The sequence below is a fragment of the Musca autumnalis genome, unplaced genomic scaffold, assembly GCF_047663935.1.
Source record: "Musca autumnalis isolate F117 unplaced genomic scaffold, ASM4766393v1 scaffold_3, whole genome shotgun sequence".
NCBI classification, from domain to species: domain Eukaryota; kingdom Metazoa; phylum Arthropoda; class Insecta; order Diptera; family Muscidae; genus Musca; species Musca autumnalis.
This window is the reverse complement of record NW_027411866.1, coordinates 114,553,118-114,574,556: the sequence shown is the minus strand read 5'-3', so window position 1 is coordinate 114,574,556 and position 21,439 is coordinate 114,553,118. Positions and strand designations below refer to the sequence as shown.

At 33.0% G+C, this 21,439-nt stretch overlaps 1 protein-coding gene across 1 annotated transcript; it reads right to left on the bottom strand.

Moving 5' to 3' along the window:
* Nucleotides 1-3,354: 3,354 nt before the first annotated feature.
* LOC141397549 (uncharacterized) lies at nucleotides 3,355-4,734 on the bottom strand. The gene is made up of 2 exons (XM_073973979.1): nucleotides 4,399-4,734; nucleotides 3,355-3,857 (listed from the first exon to the last, which is right to left on the bottom strand). The coding sequence occupies exons 1-2, from the start codon at nucleotides 4,728-4,730 to the stop codon at nucleotides 3,797-3,799; spliced, it is 393 nt and encodes a 130-aa protein (XP_073830080.1). The 5' UTR covers nucleotides 4,731-4,734; the 3' UTR covers nucleotides 3,355-3,796.
* Between the last annotated feature and the right edge of the window lie 16,705 nt (nucleotides 4,735-21,439).

Here is a 21,439-nt window from a genome sequence, read left to right as displayed (position 1 = left end):
TAAAGGCATCTAAACTAAGATCTGCATCTACCACAAAGGGCTACATATGTTTATTTGTATGTATGGTAACTAAGGCCATACATTTAGAAGCGGTAACTGATCTTACGACCAATGCCTTTCTTTCTGCTTTTCGCCGTTTTACATCCCGGAGAGGTTCTTGCACAGATCTATATTCCGATTGCGGAACTAACTTTGTTGGAGCGTCAAAAGAATTACAAGTCTTATACAATAAAGCTAAGCAATCACTGCCAGAAGACTTATTTAATTCGCTTAGTTTGATTGGGACCGACTGGCATTTCATTCCTCCAGCTTCTCCAAATTTTGGTGGCCTCTGGGAGGCAGGAGTCAAGTCCACAAAGTACCATCTCAAGCGGATAATGAATGATCGGGTTTTAACCTTTGAAGAGTTGGCTACTTTGTTGTGCCAGATTGAAAGTTGCCTAAATTCAAGACCTTTGGCTCCATTATCGACAGATCCTTCCAATTGTGACGCCATTACTCCAGCACATTTCCTGATTGGAGAGCCCACTACGTGCATTCAAGAAGAATCCTTACTGGATAGCAATTTAAATCACCTCACAAGATGGAAATGTGTGGAGAAAATGAAACAGCATTTCTGGAAAAGGTGGCGTAATGAATATTTGAATCGTTTACAGTCGAGACCAAAATGGCTAAAACCTTCTACTATGCCTCAAGTTGGCGATTTGGTACTTATAGCGGACGAGAGATGTGGTCCAGGCCAGTGGTTGTTAGGAAGAATTCATGAAACACATCCTGGTGCAGACGGACTAATTCGGGTTGTATCAGTTCTGACTAAAAATAAAATTATTAAAAGACCCATAACTAAAATTTGTCTTCTTCCAGGAAATCAAGATACAGGTGCTGCAGAAAGATCGGATTCCAAATAATAATCTCTCATCTTGTGGTTTCATCAACTCTACTTTTGGTTTATTATATCTTGGTTTTAATCATCTTCATATCATCATTACATCATCTTTTTAACATCTACATGCAGTACACTATACCCTGCCATCTATACATGCAGTTAGGATGGAGCCTATGTTCCAGGGCTGTGAGTCGGAGCACAGCTGAGTCCTAAACTCAACTAAAACACTCCCAACGATAGGCCGTCCTTCACAATATCTGCAAATAATATACATTCTTTGGTGGGGGAGAATGTTGGCGGAAATGTCATTCCACCAACTAACGACATTCAACAATAAGCAACATTTCAATAATTTGATATTATTATTACTTATTTTTTATTTTATTTATTATTTATTATAATTTAATTTGTTATTGCTTTTGAGCCACTGTGTGCTAAGCATAATATCTTACTGCATAATAACAGTTAAGAATATTTCTATGAATGTTAATTATTATTGAACTAACATTTGAGAGAAACATGCAAAATGTGAGTAAAATATCTCTTCATTTGCATATTCCATAAATTCCCAAAACTCTTTAAATTTAGTGAGTGCAGCCGCAACCACTGCTTAAGTCTTGCTTAAGGTGTTTGTTGTTGCCGTTGGCTGATCTCAGTTATAGCTGCCCTTAGCCACCTACAGGTATACCTGCAAGCACACGACAATGTTTGCCTGAAAACATTTAAAATATGTGTTGGTTGTGCGTGCAGGCTTCACTGTAGATTGGCTCTGTTGTAATTAATGGAATTTATGGAATGAGTATGCAATAGTTTTGGAAGTATTAAGAGGTTCAAGTAAAATAAACTCTCAATACTCTGCCCATTACATTTTGATCGTCAACAGCATCACATCTTGATAAGTATAAAACTGCATAATCTGTACATTTTGGTTTTCGCTTTACATACTGTAAAACAGCATATGTTTGAAAAATTTTGATTCTTTTCTCTAATAAAATTGTTAAATATTTTCGATAGAAAATTACAATTTTTTTTCTTTTTTTTTTTTTTTAATTAATTGCGAACTTTTACGTACAACTGTGTTATCAAAATTGTTTTCCTGTAGCAGGAATGAATGAACTACATTTTTTAGCATTCCAAATGCTTTTCTAGCAGAAATATGTGAGTGATTTTGCCATGTTAAAGATAATTCCAAGGTTTTTGACTTATTTTACCACTACCTCGCTATTGTGTGGTTTTTCTGAGTGATGTCATTTTGCACTAATCATTGGGTGTTCTTCATTTTGCTTATTATTCATTGTGGCTGGGTTTAACAGTAATGCATTACTTTTCGCCGAGGATTGAACATTTCCCAATTCTGCATTAAGCGGTAGTATCCGTACAATATAGATCGATATTATAAAATTATGTATTTTTAGTGCATTAAACTAAAACCATGTCATATATTCCATAACTTGGAATCGTAAATGGTACTCTAGTACTTTTTCCCATTTTTCCCTGAAAAACGAACCCTTTTTCCAAAAACTAGAAAAAATTGCGCTTTTATCTAAACAAAAATTGCGATCACTAACTCTAGCTCCTTTGTTTTTCGGCTAGACAATTTCGGCCGATTAGAAACTATCACCATATTTGGACACGTTGATTTTGACATTTCTGATTGAGTTTTTGAAATTTTTCCATTATCTACATTTGTATAGGAAGCAACTTATGTTGTAATAGGAATGCTGGGTTATTTGACATTTTCTCACCTTGTGAAAGCTGATTTAAGTCTTATTAGTGCAGATTTATTGCGGTGGCGGAATATTGAGAGTCTCAATAGCACAATTATCTGCAAAAATCTATGTTAAACGGAAAAAACTTAATTTAGAAGGCTTTTTTGATGATTTTCCAAATTTAATTGACGATTTTCGTAATATTTAGCATATTTTTTGCATATATTTTGCATATTTTTTGTATGTTTTTGATATGACCCCAAATATCGAAAAATTGACCCACAAAACGCATAGATCCAAATTTTGAGTCCAATCGGATATGAAATAAAAAACATGCTAAAATCCGATGTCTATTAATTATTTACGATAAAAAAACTGTTTGTGGTCACCAAGGTTAACGAAAATCTGGGTAATAGTACGGTTACACTTGAGTTTTTTGCCGGGTTAACCCACTTCGCTAGGATTTATTTGACGTTTGCGTTATGGAATTGACATTTTAAACCCAAACCCACTGGTTTAATCCGGTTAAGTGTAACCGGGGTATACAAGTTATAAAATAGAGCCCTGAGTTATATCTCGAAAACAAGAGCGTGTTTGAAAATTTCTCGCCAATTTGAATTAGAAGAAGAAAGAAACAAAAGTCGTGTTGACCAGTGTAATCCGTTATCAATTCCGAAAACACAAACTAATGTGATGCGACATATCACTTCGTTTTCTATCAATTAAAATTAAAAAGAGTTCATTTTAATAATTATTTTTTTTTTTTTATTGGCAAAAAATCTTCAGTTCAGTAATTAAACGAGAGAATTCTTTATCTTTAAATCAACTAAATTATTACTTAAACATTAAGTAAAATATATCATCAAACAAATCTCTATAAATTGCTACTCCAATTTTTTTCATTTATACAGCATATAGCTGTAATTAAAAAAAAATTAGCCATATACACAGAGAATTGTGTTATGATGTGTTTTTAAGTGTATGTAATTATTTTTTAATGTTTACGGAATCAATGATCTCAATGGATCTTATCAGAATGAATCAAATATAATTAATTTTTAGGGATGGAGAGAGACACAAAAATAACTTAAAATAACTGCAATTCGTGTTATTCATGTTGTTTTTGCTTTGTTTTTAGTTTCACTTTCAGGGATATATTTTTTCTTTAGTTTTACGGGTAAATTGTGGTATGTTGCCTATATTAACGACGACGATTCCTGTTTGTCCTCTTCTTATCGTCAAACTTAGGTTTATTGTTAGCGCTATAAAACCCAAATACAACCGGTGATAATACATGCGTATGTATTTTGTTTTCAGTAGAGATTACGTGGAGTTGTAGAGTAGAGCAAACAATGAAAAGAGAGGAAAAGAAATGGAATAAATTCCAATATTGTTAAGTGTCAAACTTGAGCATCAGTGTATCAGTACAGTAAAATAGTCTATTGGTTTTTTTTTTGTTTTTAGCTAAAAAGGACTAATGCAAGTAGGTAGTAATAGGTATATATCGTTATATATCACAAAGACCATTTATTGGCTCTTATGACAAAACGGAAACGGAAGGACGTTATTAGCTAAGAACCTTTCAGAATCAGGGTATTTGAATTAATCACAAAGAAAAAAAAACAACTTTTTATAAAGTACAAATATTCATTCATTGATGCTAGTGTACGGTAGCGCACACTTTTTATTGCATACTTTTAGGCGAGTAGTACGCCTAATAAGTTTTCCATAACTAATATAGTACTGTGATCCATTAGAAACTATAGATATAAGGAAAGAACAAATTAATTTAAATAAACTTACCCTCCTCCTCCTTTAGTCCATGGCTTTGGAGAATTGCCACCATCCAATGAGGGCGTCTTTGAGTTTTCATTGCGCCGGAATGGATTGTTAATATTGCGTGGAGTTTGAGCATTGTTTGTTGAATCGTCCAATGGAGGCTGCGAACTATCACGTCCAATGTTTCGAGCTGGAGTATTATTTGAGCCATTGTTGCGATTATTTGGACCAAAATTTGGACTGTTGGGACCATCTGGTCTAAAGTTGTTGTTATTGTTTGGTCCATTAGGGCCAAAACTATTGCGGTTATTTGGACCACGGAAATTTACCCAAAGGAGTGGACCGATTGAGTCCATATTGAAAATTCGTCTAAGTCCGGTAGACATTTCACGATTTGCAAAGTATGGACCAAATCGGTTACTCCCTTCAAGAGTTATCGTACGTACAAATTTTCCGAACATTTTCGAACTTTTGTGGGGGAGGTACCGGAAGGAGTGGACCGATATGGCTTATCTTCGAACTTAAACTAAGTTTGGACAAAATATGACGATAGCCAAATTTTGGATCGAATCGATTGATCCGTTCGAGAGTTATCGTGCGCTCCAGCCAGACAGACAGACGGACAGACATTGCTCAATCGACTCCAAATTGTCTGAAACACATTTCGTCCAAACATACTTGGGGTCTAAAACCATTATTTCGATGAGGCACATTTTGCCCTTATGAATGTGTATATACCCTCGTTAGCATAAATGCTGAGGGTATAAAAATACAAAATACCTGAAATCGAGCGGCACCTTGTATAGATGACCTCCCTGCAAACAAGAGGCAGAATTTCACCCTGAAATGTATAGGGTCGCCATTTATTTTTAATGCATTACAAACGAAAAACAAAACAAACTAACCCCCATTATTATAAGTCTTCTTTTGTTATAGTTCGGATTTACCGAACAGATTTATAGCGTTCCGGTTAACTTAAAGTTAAAAGTGATCATCATGGACGACCTTCTTGGCATTAACTTTTAACGTTAAAATTATATTTTTAATTCCTCCAAATTGGTTTAGTTTGCGTTTTAAAATCCATCCAATAGTAAAAGAACACATATAATAATGGCCCTTATTATAATATAAAAAGCTAAGTGCAATATAACTTTTGGCGATTTTGGTAGAATAAAATCCATGGTAGAACAAATATAAGGTAAAGTTAATATTACAACAAGTACAACTCGAACAACAACCACAAAGGAATTTGTTTTTGTTTGTAACGTTACTGCCAGTTGTATTTGTAAACAAAACAAGGAAATGTCTATAAATTATTGGAATTTAAAAAACTAATAATTTTTCACATTTGGTTGAATATTTTGGAAAACATGAATGAAAATTCGTTACATTTTCAATTTTTCCACTAAATGCATAAATTCTCGCAGAAAGTAGAATTCTTACAGAAAAGTTTGGGGTCGCTGGAAATTCATAGAAAAAGGAGAAGCTGTTTGAATGTTTTGTTCAAAGAAGCACATGTTTATTAGGGCTTTATTTTGTTAAATTTTAACAAAATAACTCACATATTAACAAACGTTGTATCGCCTCTAAATGTATAAAATGTCATATGAAATTTGACACTAACGTTACAACCCAGTTCACACCAAGCACTGCCATGTCTGCTTGCGCAAGTACCCAGGCTTCGGAGCCATACATCAGCACGGGTAGTATCAGTGTTTTGTAGAGTATTATTTTTGTTTGACGAGATGTGGCTTTGTTTTTGAACTGCTTACTTAAACCAAAGTAGCATCTGTTGGCCAATATAATTCTTCTTTTTATTTCACAACTGATGTCGTTTGTTGTGTTTACGGAGGTGCCGAAGTAGACGAAGTCTTTTACTACCTCAATATTATAGGAACCAACTTCCACAGTCGGTCCGAGCTCAATGGACGCATTGCGCGTCGACACCATCAACTTTGTCTTCTCACCGTTTACCGCCAGACCCACTTTAGCAGATTCTCCTTCGACCTTCATAAAGGTATCAGTTACTTCTTTTACTGATCGGCCTATGATGTCTATATCATCAGCATAAGCAAGTAACATGTGACTATTGGTGTAGATTGTGCCACTTCTTTTGACGTTTGCCTCTCGTATAACCTTTTCCAGCAGGATGTTAAAGAGATCACACGAAAGGCTGTCTCCTTGTCTGAAACCTTTTTTGGTACCAAACTCTTCGGAGAGGTTTTTTCCTATTTTAACTGAGGACCTCGTGTCGAAGGCTGCTTTATAATCGACTTCCCATCTTAAAAAGATTATTACACAAAAACTAAAATAACTACTTGGACCATATTTTTTCAAACAGCTAGCCAGATATCAGTGCTAAATTTCTGTGCAAGATCAAGCATGATTTGAGTTGTTTTAGTGCTTCATAAACTCAAAAAACTAGTATGTTGAGTTATGCGAAGCTCGTAGTAAATGAGCTGTAACTCGTTGAGTTTTAGAGATATCAGCATGAAAATTTGACTTAAGATAAAGTAGAAGTCGTAGAAAAAATAGAAATTGCTAACTCAGAAAACGCATTTTTTGAGTTATGCCACTCTTTGAGTAAATGAGCGATATATGTACATATGTAAATTATATTATGACATAAAACAATAGGTTATGGCATTTTCGTTATGTCGTGTAGCTCCAAATCTTATTTTCAGTTATATATCTGCTTATAGTGATTTATACCCCGGTCACAATTAACCGGATTAACCCAGTAGGATTGGGTTTCAAATGCCAATTCCATAGCACAAATGTAACCGTAATATTAAGAAGTTTGTCCAAAAAGCTCATATAGAAAAATTTTCAAATAACTTTGTATTTCTGCTTTTTTATTGAATCACACTATAATTAAGATTTTATCTAATTTTAGGTAAAACTCGTCAAAATATGACACAGGGATACGAGGTTGTAAACAAGTCATAATCATAGTACATATATTCAAAAATGAAACCAAAATTGACCATAGTTATATATTCATAGCTTTTATTTGTTTATCTTTTTCTGTTGATCTGTTGAATAACAAAAGTTAGTGAATTGATAAGTAGACATCGGATTTTGCATATTTGCATATTTTTTATTAATAAAGATACGAAAATTCTGATTGGACCAAAATTCGTTTTGAAGAAAACTGAATGCAATGACAGGCTCATATTTTTTATTTTTTTGCATATTTGCATATTTTGCATATGCACAAAATATGCAAAAAATATGCAAAATATGCAAAAAATATGTAAAATATGCAAAAAATATGCAAAATATGCAACTAATTTTTTAGACGAAAATCGTCAAATTAAATTTTGAAAGTCATAAAAAAGTGTTCTAAATTAAGTTTATTGTCGTTAAACGTCGATTTCTTAGCATTTTATTATGTTATTAATTATTATTCCGCCACAGCAATAAATCTGGACTAAAAGACTTAGAAAATTTCCTATAACCCAGCCTTCTTATTACAACATAAGTTGCTTTCTAATACAAAACTCAATCAGAAATGTCAAAATGATCGTATCCAAATATGTTGATATTTTCTTGTCGGCCAAATTGTCTGACAGAATATCAAATGAGCTAGAAATTAAGACTAAGACAATATTGAATATTACATAAAATCTTTCGTATTTTACTAAAAACATATAACATATAAAAACATATACAGGGCAATCATGAATATTTCCCTCCGAATTTTCCGCACGGAAAATAATTTTAGAAACTCTTTTAAAATCAATATTTGTTAAGAGTTGGAAGCTACTAGATTCGCTTTATGATGGCATATTCTAGTCGAATCGACAAAAATATTCCCTTTTTGGGCATAAATATGGAAAAAAAATTGTGAAATTTGGGAAAGGAAACAAATTATGCACGGAATTTTTATTCATGATTGCACTGATAACTATATTTTAATACCCTAAGGGTATTATGTCTTAGTGAATGAGTTTGCAACACGCAAAAGGAAACAACATAGACCCACAGTTCCTTTTGATTATCTGCATAGATTCGCACTTATCCATCTGGCCAGGTCATTTTGAAAACAAAGTACAGGTCACATTTATAGACCAATTCGCATAAAAATTGGAGATTTTTTGGCCCTAGGGCGATCCCTGTTTATTTTGGTAAGAATCGATTCAGATTTGGATATTGCACCCATATATACAGTATAATCTCCATAATCCCTACACCACAGGTTTCGGCGGTGTCCGAATTATCAAATTGTCCGGATTAACGAATAGTAAAGAAAATAAATTATTTTCTATGATTAAATAACTCGTGGTAGTTATATACTACTCTACGTGCTCTAAGTGTTAAAAATAGTGAGATTTTTCTATACGTCAATCCGGACATTTTTATTGGCATTGTCCGTATTTGTTCCTTTCCTTACTTTTTACAAATTTACCATGCAACAAGACTCAATTTTCCCAAATTACAGAAAACGTCAATCAGATTGTGAAAGTAGAGCTAGAAATATGACGTTTTTAAAGTATACATCAGGATGTAAGCAAAACACGGGACAGGTTTGAAATTTCATTTTTTCTGACAATTAAGATTCCTTGAAATCTTTGCCTTTTAGGTGTATAGTGCCTTTGGCAACTTTAATGACAATATTGCGGCGAATATTTTTCTTAATATTTTATTTATATCCTAGACAACAAGACTAATATGTTATAAAATGTGTTATATCCTTGTACTCGACAATTTTTTCTAAATGTTTCTGAAAAAATGTATACAGCAACTCCTCCATTAAACCTGTCCAAATTCGAAACATTTGTAATAATTAGTTCAAATTATCGAGTACACGGTCAGGTATAAGTTAATTAATTGTATAATTTCTTTTCGACTGTGTTATCAAAATTTTTTTTCCTGTAGCAGGAATGAAAGAACTATATTTTTTTAGCATTCCAAATGCTTTTCTAGCAGAAATATGTGAGTGGTTTGACATGTTAAAGATAATTCCAAGGGTTTGACTTAATTTACCACTACCACGCTATTGTGTGGTTTTTCTGAGTGATGTCATTTTGCACTAATCATTTGGTGTTCTTCACATCAATTTTAACTACATCCCACTTTAAATAAAACTTGTTGTTTTTAAATATTTGAAAACAACAAAACCCGAGATTAAGCTGAAATTATTTTACAACAATAAAATAATACACATCTCAACAAAACTGCCAAAAGTGAATCTAAAAATAATGCATTCCTTTTCGTCGAGGAGTGAACATTTCCCAATTCTGCATTAAGTGTACACTGCATTGTATGCGTACAATATACATATAAAATTATGTATTTTTATTGCATTAAACTAAAACCATGTCATCAATATTAAAGCGGTAGTTAGAGCATTTTTCCAAAGAAGCTTTTTGACCACAAATATAGGACTAAACACTATAAAATATATTCAAATCTAATATGTGGATATTCAAAACGTATACTTCTAATTCCAGAACCTGGAATCGTAAATGGTACTTTAGTACTTTTTCCCATTTTGCGCTAAAAACGAACCCTATTTCCAAAAACTAGAAAAAATTGTGCTTTTATCTAAACAAAAATAGCGATGACTAACTCTAGCTCCTTTGTTTTTCTGCTAGACAATTTTGGCCGATTAGAAACTATCACTGTATTTGGATACGTTGATTTTGACATTTCTAATTGAGCTTTTGAAATTTGTCCATTATCTATCTACATTTGTATAGGAAGCAAATTATGTTGTAATAGGAATGCTGGGTTATTTGACATTTTCTCACCTTGTGAAAACTGATTTAAGTCTTGTTAGTCTAGATTTATTGCTGTGGCGGACAGTCTCAATAACATAATAATCTGCAAAAAACTATGTTAAACGCCAAAAAACTTAATTTTGAATGCTTTTTTGATGATTTTCCAAATTTAATTGACGATTTTTGTCAAAAAAACACTTGCATATTTAGCATATTTTTTGCATATTTTGCATATTTTTTGCATATATTTTGCATATATTTTGCATATTTTTTTCATATTTTTTTTTGATATGACCCCAAATATGGAAAAATTGACCCTCAAAACGCCTAGATCCAAAATTTGAGTCCAATCGGATAAGAAATAAAAAACATGCTAAAATCCGATGTCTATTGATAAGTTACAAAGAATTTGTTAAAAAATATCTTATAGGTATAAAACAATTAGCAGAAAATACTTATATATCGACCAGGGTTTCGGAGTCGAGGTATTTTTAGGTCGACTCCGACTCCGACTCCAGACCAATTTTTTTCACGACTCCGGCTCCGACTCCGACTCCGGGTCGACTCCGAGAGTAAATTCCTATACCGCTAAAAAATAATAAAATGTCCACAAATTTTTAACTTTTTCGTATATTTGGACCCATATAATCTATTTTTTCCTAACATATTATTTAATACTAATAATACTTAACTACAGAACATAAATATGAAGTAAAATTCATATCTATATTGTTTCTACTTAATCTAACATAGAAAAATAGCAACAAAATTATTTGTCGGTTTTGCCAGGTTTTTGCACGAGAATATTCTGGGAGGAACTTTACTTCGTCAGAAAATATCTCTTGTGCTAGACATTGAAAATATAACATGAAAATTTTTTAACTTTTAGGAGAGAGAAGAGGTAAAGAAGATCCCTTTCTCCCTTTTTTCCATAAGCTGGCAATTCATTACCAGGTTTTAAAATGGATATAAGCCAACAGTTAAGAGTTCTTCGAGACCCTTAAGAAGTGGCCCCCATTTAAAAAGTTTCCAAACAACTACGAAACTTTTGTGATAGATTTTCCCTTAATTTGAAAGAGCATATCTTAATCTGATTTCTGAAATTTTTGTTAAAAAATATTAAGAAGTTTTGTGCAAATGGCCGTCTACGAAACCCTGTTTTTATAAAGCGTTTTCCTGTGCCAACTCTAGCTCGAAAACTAATAATCCGATTGTCATATATTTTGTGTGGGCTTAACAAGGACATCAAAATCTAGTCATTAATCGATCGATTTTGTAAAAATATTACATTTTACGGAAATGGTGGACAGAAAATGACAAAATTTCAATTTGTGGCTTTAAAAAATTAGGTTTTTGGTCATAAATCGGACAAAAAAGGTTTGAAAATTAAGGGGTTGTGGCCAATTATTGAGCACGAAAAAAAGTTCATGCGTTTTTTAGAAGAAATCTACCAAACGTTTTTAGAAGATTTTGTTTTCTTCTGATAGATCACACATACAGCCACTTTTGGATTTTTTTTTTTGAAAAATATTGCACAATATTCTGACGAATGGCCGCCTACGAAACACTGTTTGCTCAAAAACGAATGAACCGATCAGCATATGTTTTTGTGGCGTCATTAAGAATATCATTGTTTGAAAAAGTCCACATTTCGATTTTATCTAAAAAATGGATAGTTTTTACGCCATAAATCCGTCAATGTTTTTTTTTAAGTCTCTCGCTCAGTTACAAGCTTTTTATATGTATAATAATCCCACAAAAACATATAAAGATCGGCTTCATTCGGCACCGCATTCCAAAATGTTATTTTAAGAAAACCACGTTTCAAACTTCGCTGTTACATACAAATCAGAATACACTCACGTCTCAGCTAATTTTTGTCCCATCTTCTCGAAATTTTTGAAACATATTCTATTCTACCTTTTCTTTGAAATAAGCAAAAAAACTCGATTTGTAAGTGCCCATGATGAATTATTCGATTTTGATGTCCTTACCAAAATTTTCGGAGGAACATTTCTGCAGATTTTTTTTTTCATGTAGAAAATCTGATCTTGTGTTTATTTTTTCAGTTCAAGAACATAAAGGACATGGAAGGAACTGAGCTAGAAGGACAAAATTATCTACAAAATGATTATTCATTCTATTTATCTGAAAACCTTTCATCTCAAAATGATGAAACAATATCGCCGAACAAAGATATAAAGCTACTTACTCAAGCATTATTGGGGGTCAATAAAAAAATCTTTAAGTCATAACTCAGAACCTTCTGCAATGGGTCCTTAATATATTTAATAATGGCTCTCATTCCCAACATGGGGGTAGACAGACCTTCACTTCCATTTTATGTCACAGTGTTATCAGTAAGATTTCCCATATCGACCACAATGTCCTTCATAGGAGTGCAACCGGTCCTTTAATAGAAGACATGGATGACATCTCAAAAAATACAAGATGAGAAAATCAGTAGATTTTTGTGAGAAGACCAGTAGATCTGACAGAAGACTTGTAGGGCTTATATAAAATACGTTAAATGCCCAATTATAATTCGATTGCCATAGAACATTACTTTTGCTTGCAACAAAAATAAAGGATAAAATATTGTGGACATGCAATTTGTAATCAAAATAGAGATGAAAAGAAGTTCTCTAAATTTGTATAGTAAACCGTTTGCTTATATATTTTTTAGCTCTCTTCTAAAATAAATAATGATTTTTGGACAAAAAAATTTATGTCCCGAATTTAATGTTATATTTTTATATTGTAGAAGAAATTGCCCGGAGTCGGAGTCGAGTTATTTTTTTCGACTCAGACTCCGACTCCGACTCCAGCAAAATTGCTCGACTCCGACTCGTAGACTCCGACTCCGACTCCGAAACCCTGATATCGACGCCTCCAAACAATAGTATGCTAAGTCGACTTAGCATGTTTTCAAGTTCTTTACGTTTTTATATTTAACGTCCTTTAACCTCAATTCTGTCAAATTTTGGTAATAATCGGACAATCCGAACAGAAGTTATAAACAAATATTTACTTAGCATAGTACTGAGGTTCAAAAAAATATCCACACTTTGAGAGCTTCTCCTGCAAAACTCACTTTTTAGACTTAGCATACTATTATTTGGAGGTGTCGATATACGAGTACACACATTGATTTGTATGCAAAATGTACAGAAAAATAATTTAAAGTCACACAATTACAACTTGCCAAAAAAAAAAATAAAAATAAAAAATTTATAAAAATTCAATAGGCCTTTATCCTTTCCTTTATTAATTTTTAAACGAGAAATAAATTATAATTATAATACAAGTGTACTGCAAGAATCTTCTCATTTTTAATATTTTTTTCTATAATATTAAGGACTACTTTTTATTGCAGTAAAACTGTGTAGATTATTGCAGGTTGTGGAACAGGCATTTTAACTTGTTAAAAAATTAAGGATTCACTTCCGGAACACAAGGCATACGATAGAAAAGATATACAAATTGTCAATTCCCTTTTCAATACTATAGAGTCATTACCAGCAGGCACACTGTGGACGAAATCCAAATCTAGTGGGGAAAACAAATAACCTTTAAACTAGTTAAGAATGAAATTTTGATCATATGTTTCTTATGACCGTATGCATAATTTTACTGAATATACAGGCCTATTCTGAACATTCCCATGGGAACTGTTTCCCAAGGGAACAAAATTTCCCATTCCCACGCTTTCCATATTCTCAACGACGTGGGAAAAGCAAAAAATGGGAGAAGAAATTTCGAAATTAGTTACACCAAATTACTATAGTATACTTTTGCATTGAATTTCTGGTTTTTGAATTAGATTAGCAAAAGCACAACTCATCTAATTCAACAACCGTGCATTGATTTATGGATTTTTTTACTTGAATGGAGTCAAAATTTGTGTGATATTGTACTTATAAGCACATTTTCTTTAAAATATGCGAACTGCAGTGCGATTCTCTAACACATTTTTTGATTTACCGACAAAAATCGGTAAAATTATCGCTAGTTTTACTTATTCCTTTTTTTTGTTCGATAACATAAAGGAAAATTTTTTATCGGTGTAAAAAATTGCAGATTCTTGCAGGTTCTGGGCATATAATATCGATTTGTCTGTCTAACCCAAGAAATCCGTCCTCGGAATCATGAAATTGTTTTGTTTCTTTCGATATTTTATGGATCTAAGACGCTAAAACTTACAACAATTGTCGTAGTATATAATTTTCCATCATATAAGAATATGCAAAATCCAAAGTCTACTAATGACATATTTTACAGTACATTTTGTATGCTTTCATTAAGCAAACATATGCCGATTATAAATATTTGCAATAATTTTGTCATGTAGATGTCTTAAAATATGAAATTTCATAAAAATATGAAATTTCTTGAAACTTTTTTTTTTTTAAATCCCACACTGTTTGCTGGGGAGATTTTTCTCACAAAAAGACACAAAATTCTCCCACAATTCAAGATAGAGAATGCATACTTTTTTCTCTTGGGAACAAATTCCCAATTCGAACTTCATTCAGAATGAGGGGAGATGGGAAATGGAAAAAAAACTCCCACAAATTTTTTGTCAGAATACGAAAATGTAGGAATGGGAAAAAATTCCCAACTCCCATGGGTTCAGAATAGGGCTGATAGTCTATATTGGTTGATGTGCTGATAAAAAACCAACCGCTATCTTATTTGTTTTGAAAAAGTATTTATTTATTCATCAATAACTAAATTCTCCCCTTCAAAGTAATACCACTTCAAATATAATACACTTAAGCCGAAAACACATCCAACGTTTCAGAAAAACGTTAGCCGTCATATCTGATAAAAGAATAAAAGAGCAAGGACCACATAGATCGAATTTTTCTTTATTCTTTTATCAGAAAGGATGCCCAACTTTACTGAAACGTTGGATGTGTTTTCTCGGCTTTATGCCAGCGTTTTTCCCATCCTCGAAACACATCTGAAACTCGGTTTTTGATATAGCAAATATCTGTTTAGATTTTTCCTTTATCTACGATTGAGGAAGAGGAAAAAGTTTGAGCCCACCAGGTCCCGTGAATAAGGTGGTTGAGGTATGAGGCAGTGAGTTATCATGGTGCAAAATCCATGATTGGGTTTTCAACGGCACATAACTTCAAGGCAGTATTACTTATTGACCGTATGACCTTGTAGCAAGAATTCATAATGCACCACGACATTACAATCAAAAAAAAAAAAAGTGTGCAAAACATTCAAATTTGACTAAACTTGACGTCCTGTTTTGATCCTGGCACTTCTGGAAACACTGTTGCTATCGTTAGAATTTTAGGGCTATTTTTTATTGATCGCTAACTTACCGAATAATATTGTTAATTATAAGCATTTTAATTTTACCAATTTTTGTCGGTAACTCAAGAGAATCGCACTACAGGATCGTCGTTGACGATCATTGCAAACAGTTTCGTCGGGGGTTGTGTGAGGTTGCCAAAGAAAAACTTTTCATTGAAGTTTTTCCTTTGTTCACATTTATACGTCGAGTTGACGATTGATGTTTGCGCATGAAAAGCTTTTTGTTGAAGAAGTTATTGAAAAATAACTTCGGTGGAGAATATCCACAAAAAAGAAACAAGGGAAATTATGAGATCCTGTGGCGAGGATCGAAACTAGTCTTCCTGCCTTACCGCTTGGCGAACAATGCCAAACATTTTCACTAATAAATTAGTTGTTTTAAAATATTAAAAAACAATAAAGATATTAAGCAAGAGTACTTTGCAAAAAAAAATTGTAACAGCTATCCCAATAAAAAACCACTAATGTTCTACAAAAAAATCGAAAATCCAACATACGTAACTCACGAAATTTGAAATAACGGTTATTTTATTATATTCCATGTAAGTGTACCGCCTGATTTTCGAGGTTTTGAATAATTTTACAACATTTTCTAAACGAATTATCTACATTTTGACAATTGGGATTCTCTGATGTAAAGTAAACTCTAATCTCCGAAATTAAAACCATTTTAATTTTATCAATTTTTGAAAGTAATGGGCCGATTCCGTACAGCGAGGCGAGTCATGTCGCGTCGTCTATTGTCTCTGTGACAAAATTTAAAAAATGCACTACGTACAGCGATAGAAAATAATCGTCGATAACAAGTTATTTTTATTTTTTTTTTATTTGTATTCGTTAGTAAAAATGAACGGCGACAGCTAATTTGTTGTCGCCGGAAAATGACTTTTGCCATACGTAATGGAAAAATTGCAACTGGCAACGCGACACGACTCGCCTCGCTGTACGGAATCGGCCCATAAATATCTGTGTATACTCGTATAATATGGAAATTACAAGATTCAACTTAAAATTAATTAAAATATATTTTTGTTGAAATTATGATAAAACAACATTATGTAAATATAAATAATTATAATATTTTTATAAATACGTATAAACTGAAAAATATATTTATTGCTCTGTAACAAAACCCGCAAGACGGCATAAAGTTAATTTTGCGGCGACAATAATGGGTCGATTCCGTATTGCGACGTGAGTCGTGTCGCGTTGCCAGTTGCAATTTTTCCATTACGTATGGCAAAAGTCGCCCAAGGACGTCAAGTTCTGTCGCCATAAAGTTCATTTTCCGGCGACAACAAATTAGCTGTTTCCGTGCATTTTTACAAACGAATAAAAACGAAAAATTGAAACGTTAGTAACATTTTCATTTATTTTAAGTGAATTTATTTAATATTATATACGTTTTTGGTGTTGCAGTACTAATATTGGTAAAAACTACTACAAAACAGCAATTTGAAATACTGCTTGAAAAGTGGAAGCCAGAGATGGTCTGTATGACGATTTTTTAGGTTTTCGACTGTAAGAAAGTTGTAAACGTCGAAAACGTCATATACTCGTAGAAAACGTATAAAAAGTAGTAAATGTCATAAACGTCAAAATATTAAGGTTACCATCATATTTTTCACTTAATATTCTGCAAGCCTGTCTTTGTTATTGAAGAGGGTCCCTACTAGAGGTGGGCGCGTGTCGTGCCGTGAGTAGTGCGTGTTCGTGCCTTCTCGAAAAACGCCGTGTTTGTGCGTGTCGTGCCGGAATGCATTTTTGGCCGTGCGTGATCGTGTTTTTTTGTTCGACACGGTTTTGCACGACACGACTAAACACGATCTGCACTATGTGACACGATCGTGCTAAATTTTTGGTCTCCCTTTAGAAGTCGTGCAAGATACCTTACATAACACGAACATCGAACAAGAATATAAAACCGACCAAAATATACCTAAAATTATTTGCTTCGTTTTTGTAGTCTGGTACTTATTACCGTTTTGTTATGGAGAGGCCAGAGTATGAGTGAAAAAAGATGATGTTTGCCATTTGTTTTGTTCATGAGAGAAGCAAAGCAAAGAAAATGTTAAAACAAGATATAAGAACACATTGGAATTCAACATACACTGGTGTGCGAAATAATAGAGCCACTAAAGTTACAACGCATTAAACGTTTCTAAATCACTTCTGAAAAGTGTGTTACGGCGCAATTTACATTTTTATAGTGGGGCATTACCCCATAAATAAAATTCAGTCAACATTTGTCCAATTTGGGGGTTGACCTTGTATTATGCAGGGCAGAGCCTGTAAAGAGGTGTGCGAAATAATGGAGCCACTTTAAGTAAATAAGACAATTTCTTAAGGAAATTCAAATTTTACCGTCAAGTTAGTTTTCCTTCCTAACATTATTTTCCTAAATAACCCTGCAACAAAAATTAAAATTTTAACTCCCCTTCCAGAGTTAATGGGGCTGAAAACCCATATGGGCCCAGAATCAAAAATAATGTCCCATAAAAACCTCCAATATATCGCAAATATCAATAATATTTGTGATTGTGAAGAAAATGTGCTAAACTACTATCCAAGATAAGAAAACATCAAAAACCGGTCGAAAAAAGTTAATATTTTTATGATTTTAGAGCAAAAAATGGGGGGTCCTGTAAGGAATATTACCCTTTGTAGCTCCTCTGCTCCAATAAACGAGTAAATAATTTGTTGTTGTCAACTCTAACAGATCTTAGGTGTTATTTAAGAAAAGCCTGCAAAAATTTTTGTGTACAGAAATCACGAATCTTCTCGAAGGATACCCATCTGTGGCTACCTCCTTTATTGCTGGGTATTTCTGGCTTTATAAAACATCGGTGTTAGCTTTATTAAATTTCAAGGCTACCAGTGGTGAATGAAAATGATATCCGAAGCTGTCCGATCAAATTAAATAAATTTTCCACCACCTGTCAAAGAAAATGTTCAGCCATAGGTCAACCCACGCGTTTATCTCCGATCACGTGTAAACATATTCTGTATTTATGTTTAAGATTCGTGATTTCTGTACCCATAAATTGCGCCATATCACACTTTTCAGAAGTGATTTAGAAACGCTTAATGTGTTGTAACTTTAGTGGATCTATTATTTCGCACACCAGTGTATATTATGCTTGAGAGCATATACCAAGTCCAGAATGAGATTAAGAGTGTTTTGCTACAAAAGAATGAGTTGGATCGTATATCTGACTTAAAGTTTTCATTGCTAGAACTTTGTTTTTCATAAAATATTCAAAGAGTGTTCCGATACATTAAGCTCGGAAAAGTACCCTACTATGCACATTTTTGCCCTTTGGTCTAAAAAACTTTTGAAAGTCGACCTTTAGGCAAACTAAATCCAACAAAATATTACAACAACAGGTCAACAATATAAAAACAATAACAAACAGTCTGCTCAATTGATACCATTGACTCTCAATTCATGAAAGATTTGAAAGCTAAAACTAAACAATCATTACTTAAACGCTTTGTTTTATTTTTTATAAGCTAATGTGAAAGCAATGTTACTTGATATACAAAGTGAGAACATATGATAAGCAGGAAATTACAATGCCACATTTACACGAATTATCAGAGTTTTTGGATCAAAGTGGCAAAAAGACGAAAAATTAAAAAGTCTCCAATTGATACAGAAATTGATACATATTATCGAGTGCCGTATCTAGCCAGACTGATGTTTTAAATTTTGGAAACAGTCTAATCTAAAATATTTAAAACAAATAGCCAGGAAATTGACCGAACTCGTCAGCTCAGCAACGAGCGGGAGATTTTTTTCCACATCTGGAAATATTCTCAACGTATTATTCGGCGTACTAGATTTTTGGACAAAATGATGTTTTTAAAATAGAATAGAAAAATTAGAAGTACATGAATATTTATAAAATAAATGTACCCCTATATCGATTTCTCCTATTTTTGTAATTTCGTGCGTGAGTGTGCGTGTTCGTGCCTTCTCGAAAAACGCCGTGTTTGTGCGTGAATGTGCATAAAAATTTTGATCCGTGTTCGTGCATGTTCGTGCCTAATTTTTTAGGCACGCGCCCATCTCTAGTCCCTACCCTTTTTGAAAATAACAGCATATTTTTATTAATATTTTAATTTTTATAATAACTGAAATAATTGAACAATAAATTGGATTACGCACTTAGTACGCCATCTACAATATATTCCGAACACTACCACTACTTTACGTAGATTCAAAGAATTTGCGGGTGAAGTAATAAACAAACATATGTATAGTGCCCATATAATATATAAAATGTACATTTTAGAGTGAAATCTTTTTATGCCTGTTTTGTAATAAAATAGGATCTCAAAAAAATAATAATAAAATGAGTTTTATTATTATGGAAAAACATCGATTTTTAGGATATAAAATTCGTTTGTTTATTCTGTCAAAAACCTTGTTAGTTTGGCTAGGTTTACGACGTTTCCGACGTATGTAATATACGTCAGAAATGTATGTCATTTACGTCATCATTGTAGACAGACCATCTCTGGTGGAAGCCCATCCAAACGTAGCTCGTGGAGTCAGACTTTTTTGCGAAACTAAAGACACTTTTGATGAGGTGTGGAAGGATGTTGCGGAGCAATTAAATAGTTGTGTGCGTACATCATATGAATGGCACAGAATATGGACTAATTTTAAATCCAAACTAAAGCAAAAAATGTCTCAAAATAAGAAGAACATTACAGCTACAGGAGGTGGACTACCACAAGAAATATCTTTGTCGTCGATGGAGCGAGCGGTAGCAGACCTACTGACAATATGGTTTCAAATCCTGCAGGTGCGATCTACGGAATTGAAGAGACATGGGATGATAACCATGAAATTGGATAAATGAAAAACCTCTAAATGAAGTAAAAATTGACATGGTACTTGGCAACAAAACGTTTAAACTAAAATATTCTTTTCTATTCAGATATAAATGGCGAACATCTTCCTTTGGTCCGACAACGCCCGGGAAATTTGTTTTTGAATAAAAATAGTTATTATTTTGACCTGCAGGTGCGATCTACGGAATTGAAGAGACATGGGATGATAACCGTGAAATTGGATAAATGAAAAACCTCTAAATGAAGTAAAAATTGACATGGTACTTGGCAACAAAACGTTTAAACTAAAATATTCTTTTCTATTCAGATATAAATGGCGAACATCTTCCTTTGGTCCGACAACGCCCGGGAAATTTGTTTTTGAATAAAAATAGTTTTTATTTTGACGCTTTTCTGTTAATTTGGAAACAATCCACATTTTACACAGTTTTTCCTCCATTAACTCCAGAACCTCACTTAATACCTTTGACAATGTGGGCTGAGCGATCCCAAGGTTAAAGTCATTGCCATGGGATTTTTGAAAGCTTCCTTCTGAAAAAAAAAACACACACACACACTTTAAGGAGTGGTCGTATTGCTGTTGATCTGTGGGTTTTTTTTAAAGTCTTTTTTTAATGACTCTACTATATACAGTTTGTCCAGTAATTGTTTTCGAATCAAGAAAAATAAAATTTTTCTGTATATATTCATGAAAAATACTGATAATTGTAATAAAAATTTCGGGTTTTTTGCAACAATTAGCTTTTCGACTTATTTAAGACAAGATAGGATGTATAAATAAAAAATTAACCCACACAGTCCAACAAAAAATAACGAAAACATGTAATGTATTTTGTCAAATAAATGTTTTCGAAATATAGTGAATTTCCAAAATACACAACATTTTATTCTTAATAAGGATTAGCTACTAACAAGTTTCAACAATATTAGGCATAGAATATCCCTACTAGTAGTGTTACCATATGGACCAAGGGGGTACCAGGTCCTTTTACATGTAAATAGGGTCCTATAGGTCTTGTACCGGTAATATCTGAAAACTAAGATTTTTATGAGTTTTTTAGTTCACCAGGAAGAACTGACATCAATTACAATAAATATTACCTGCAGAATAATTAGATCAGGATGGTTGCCAGGTTATATAA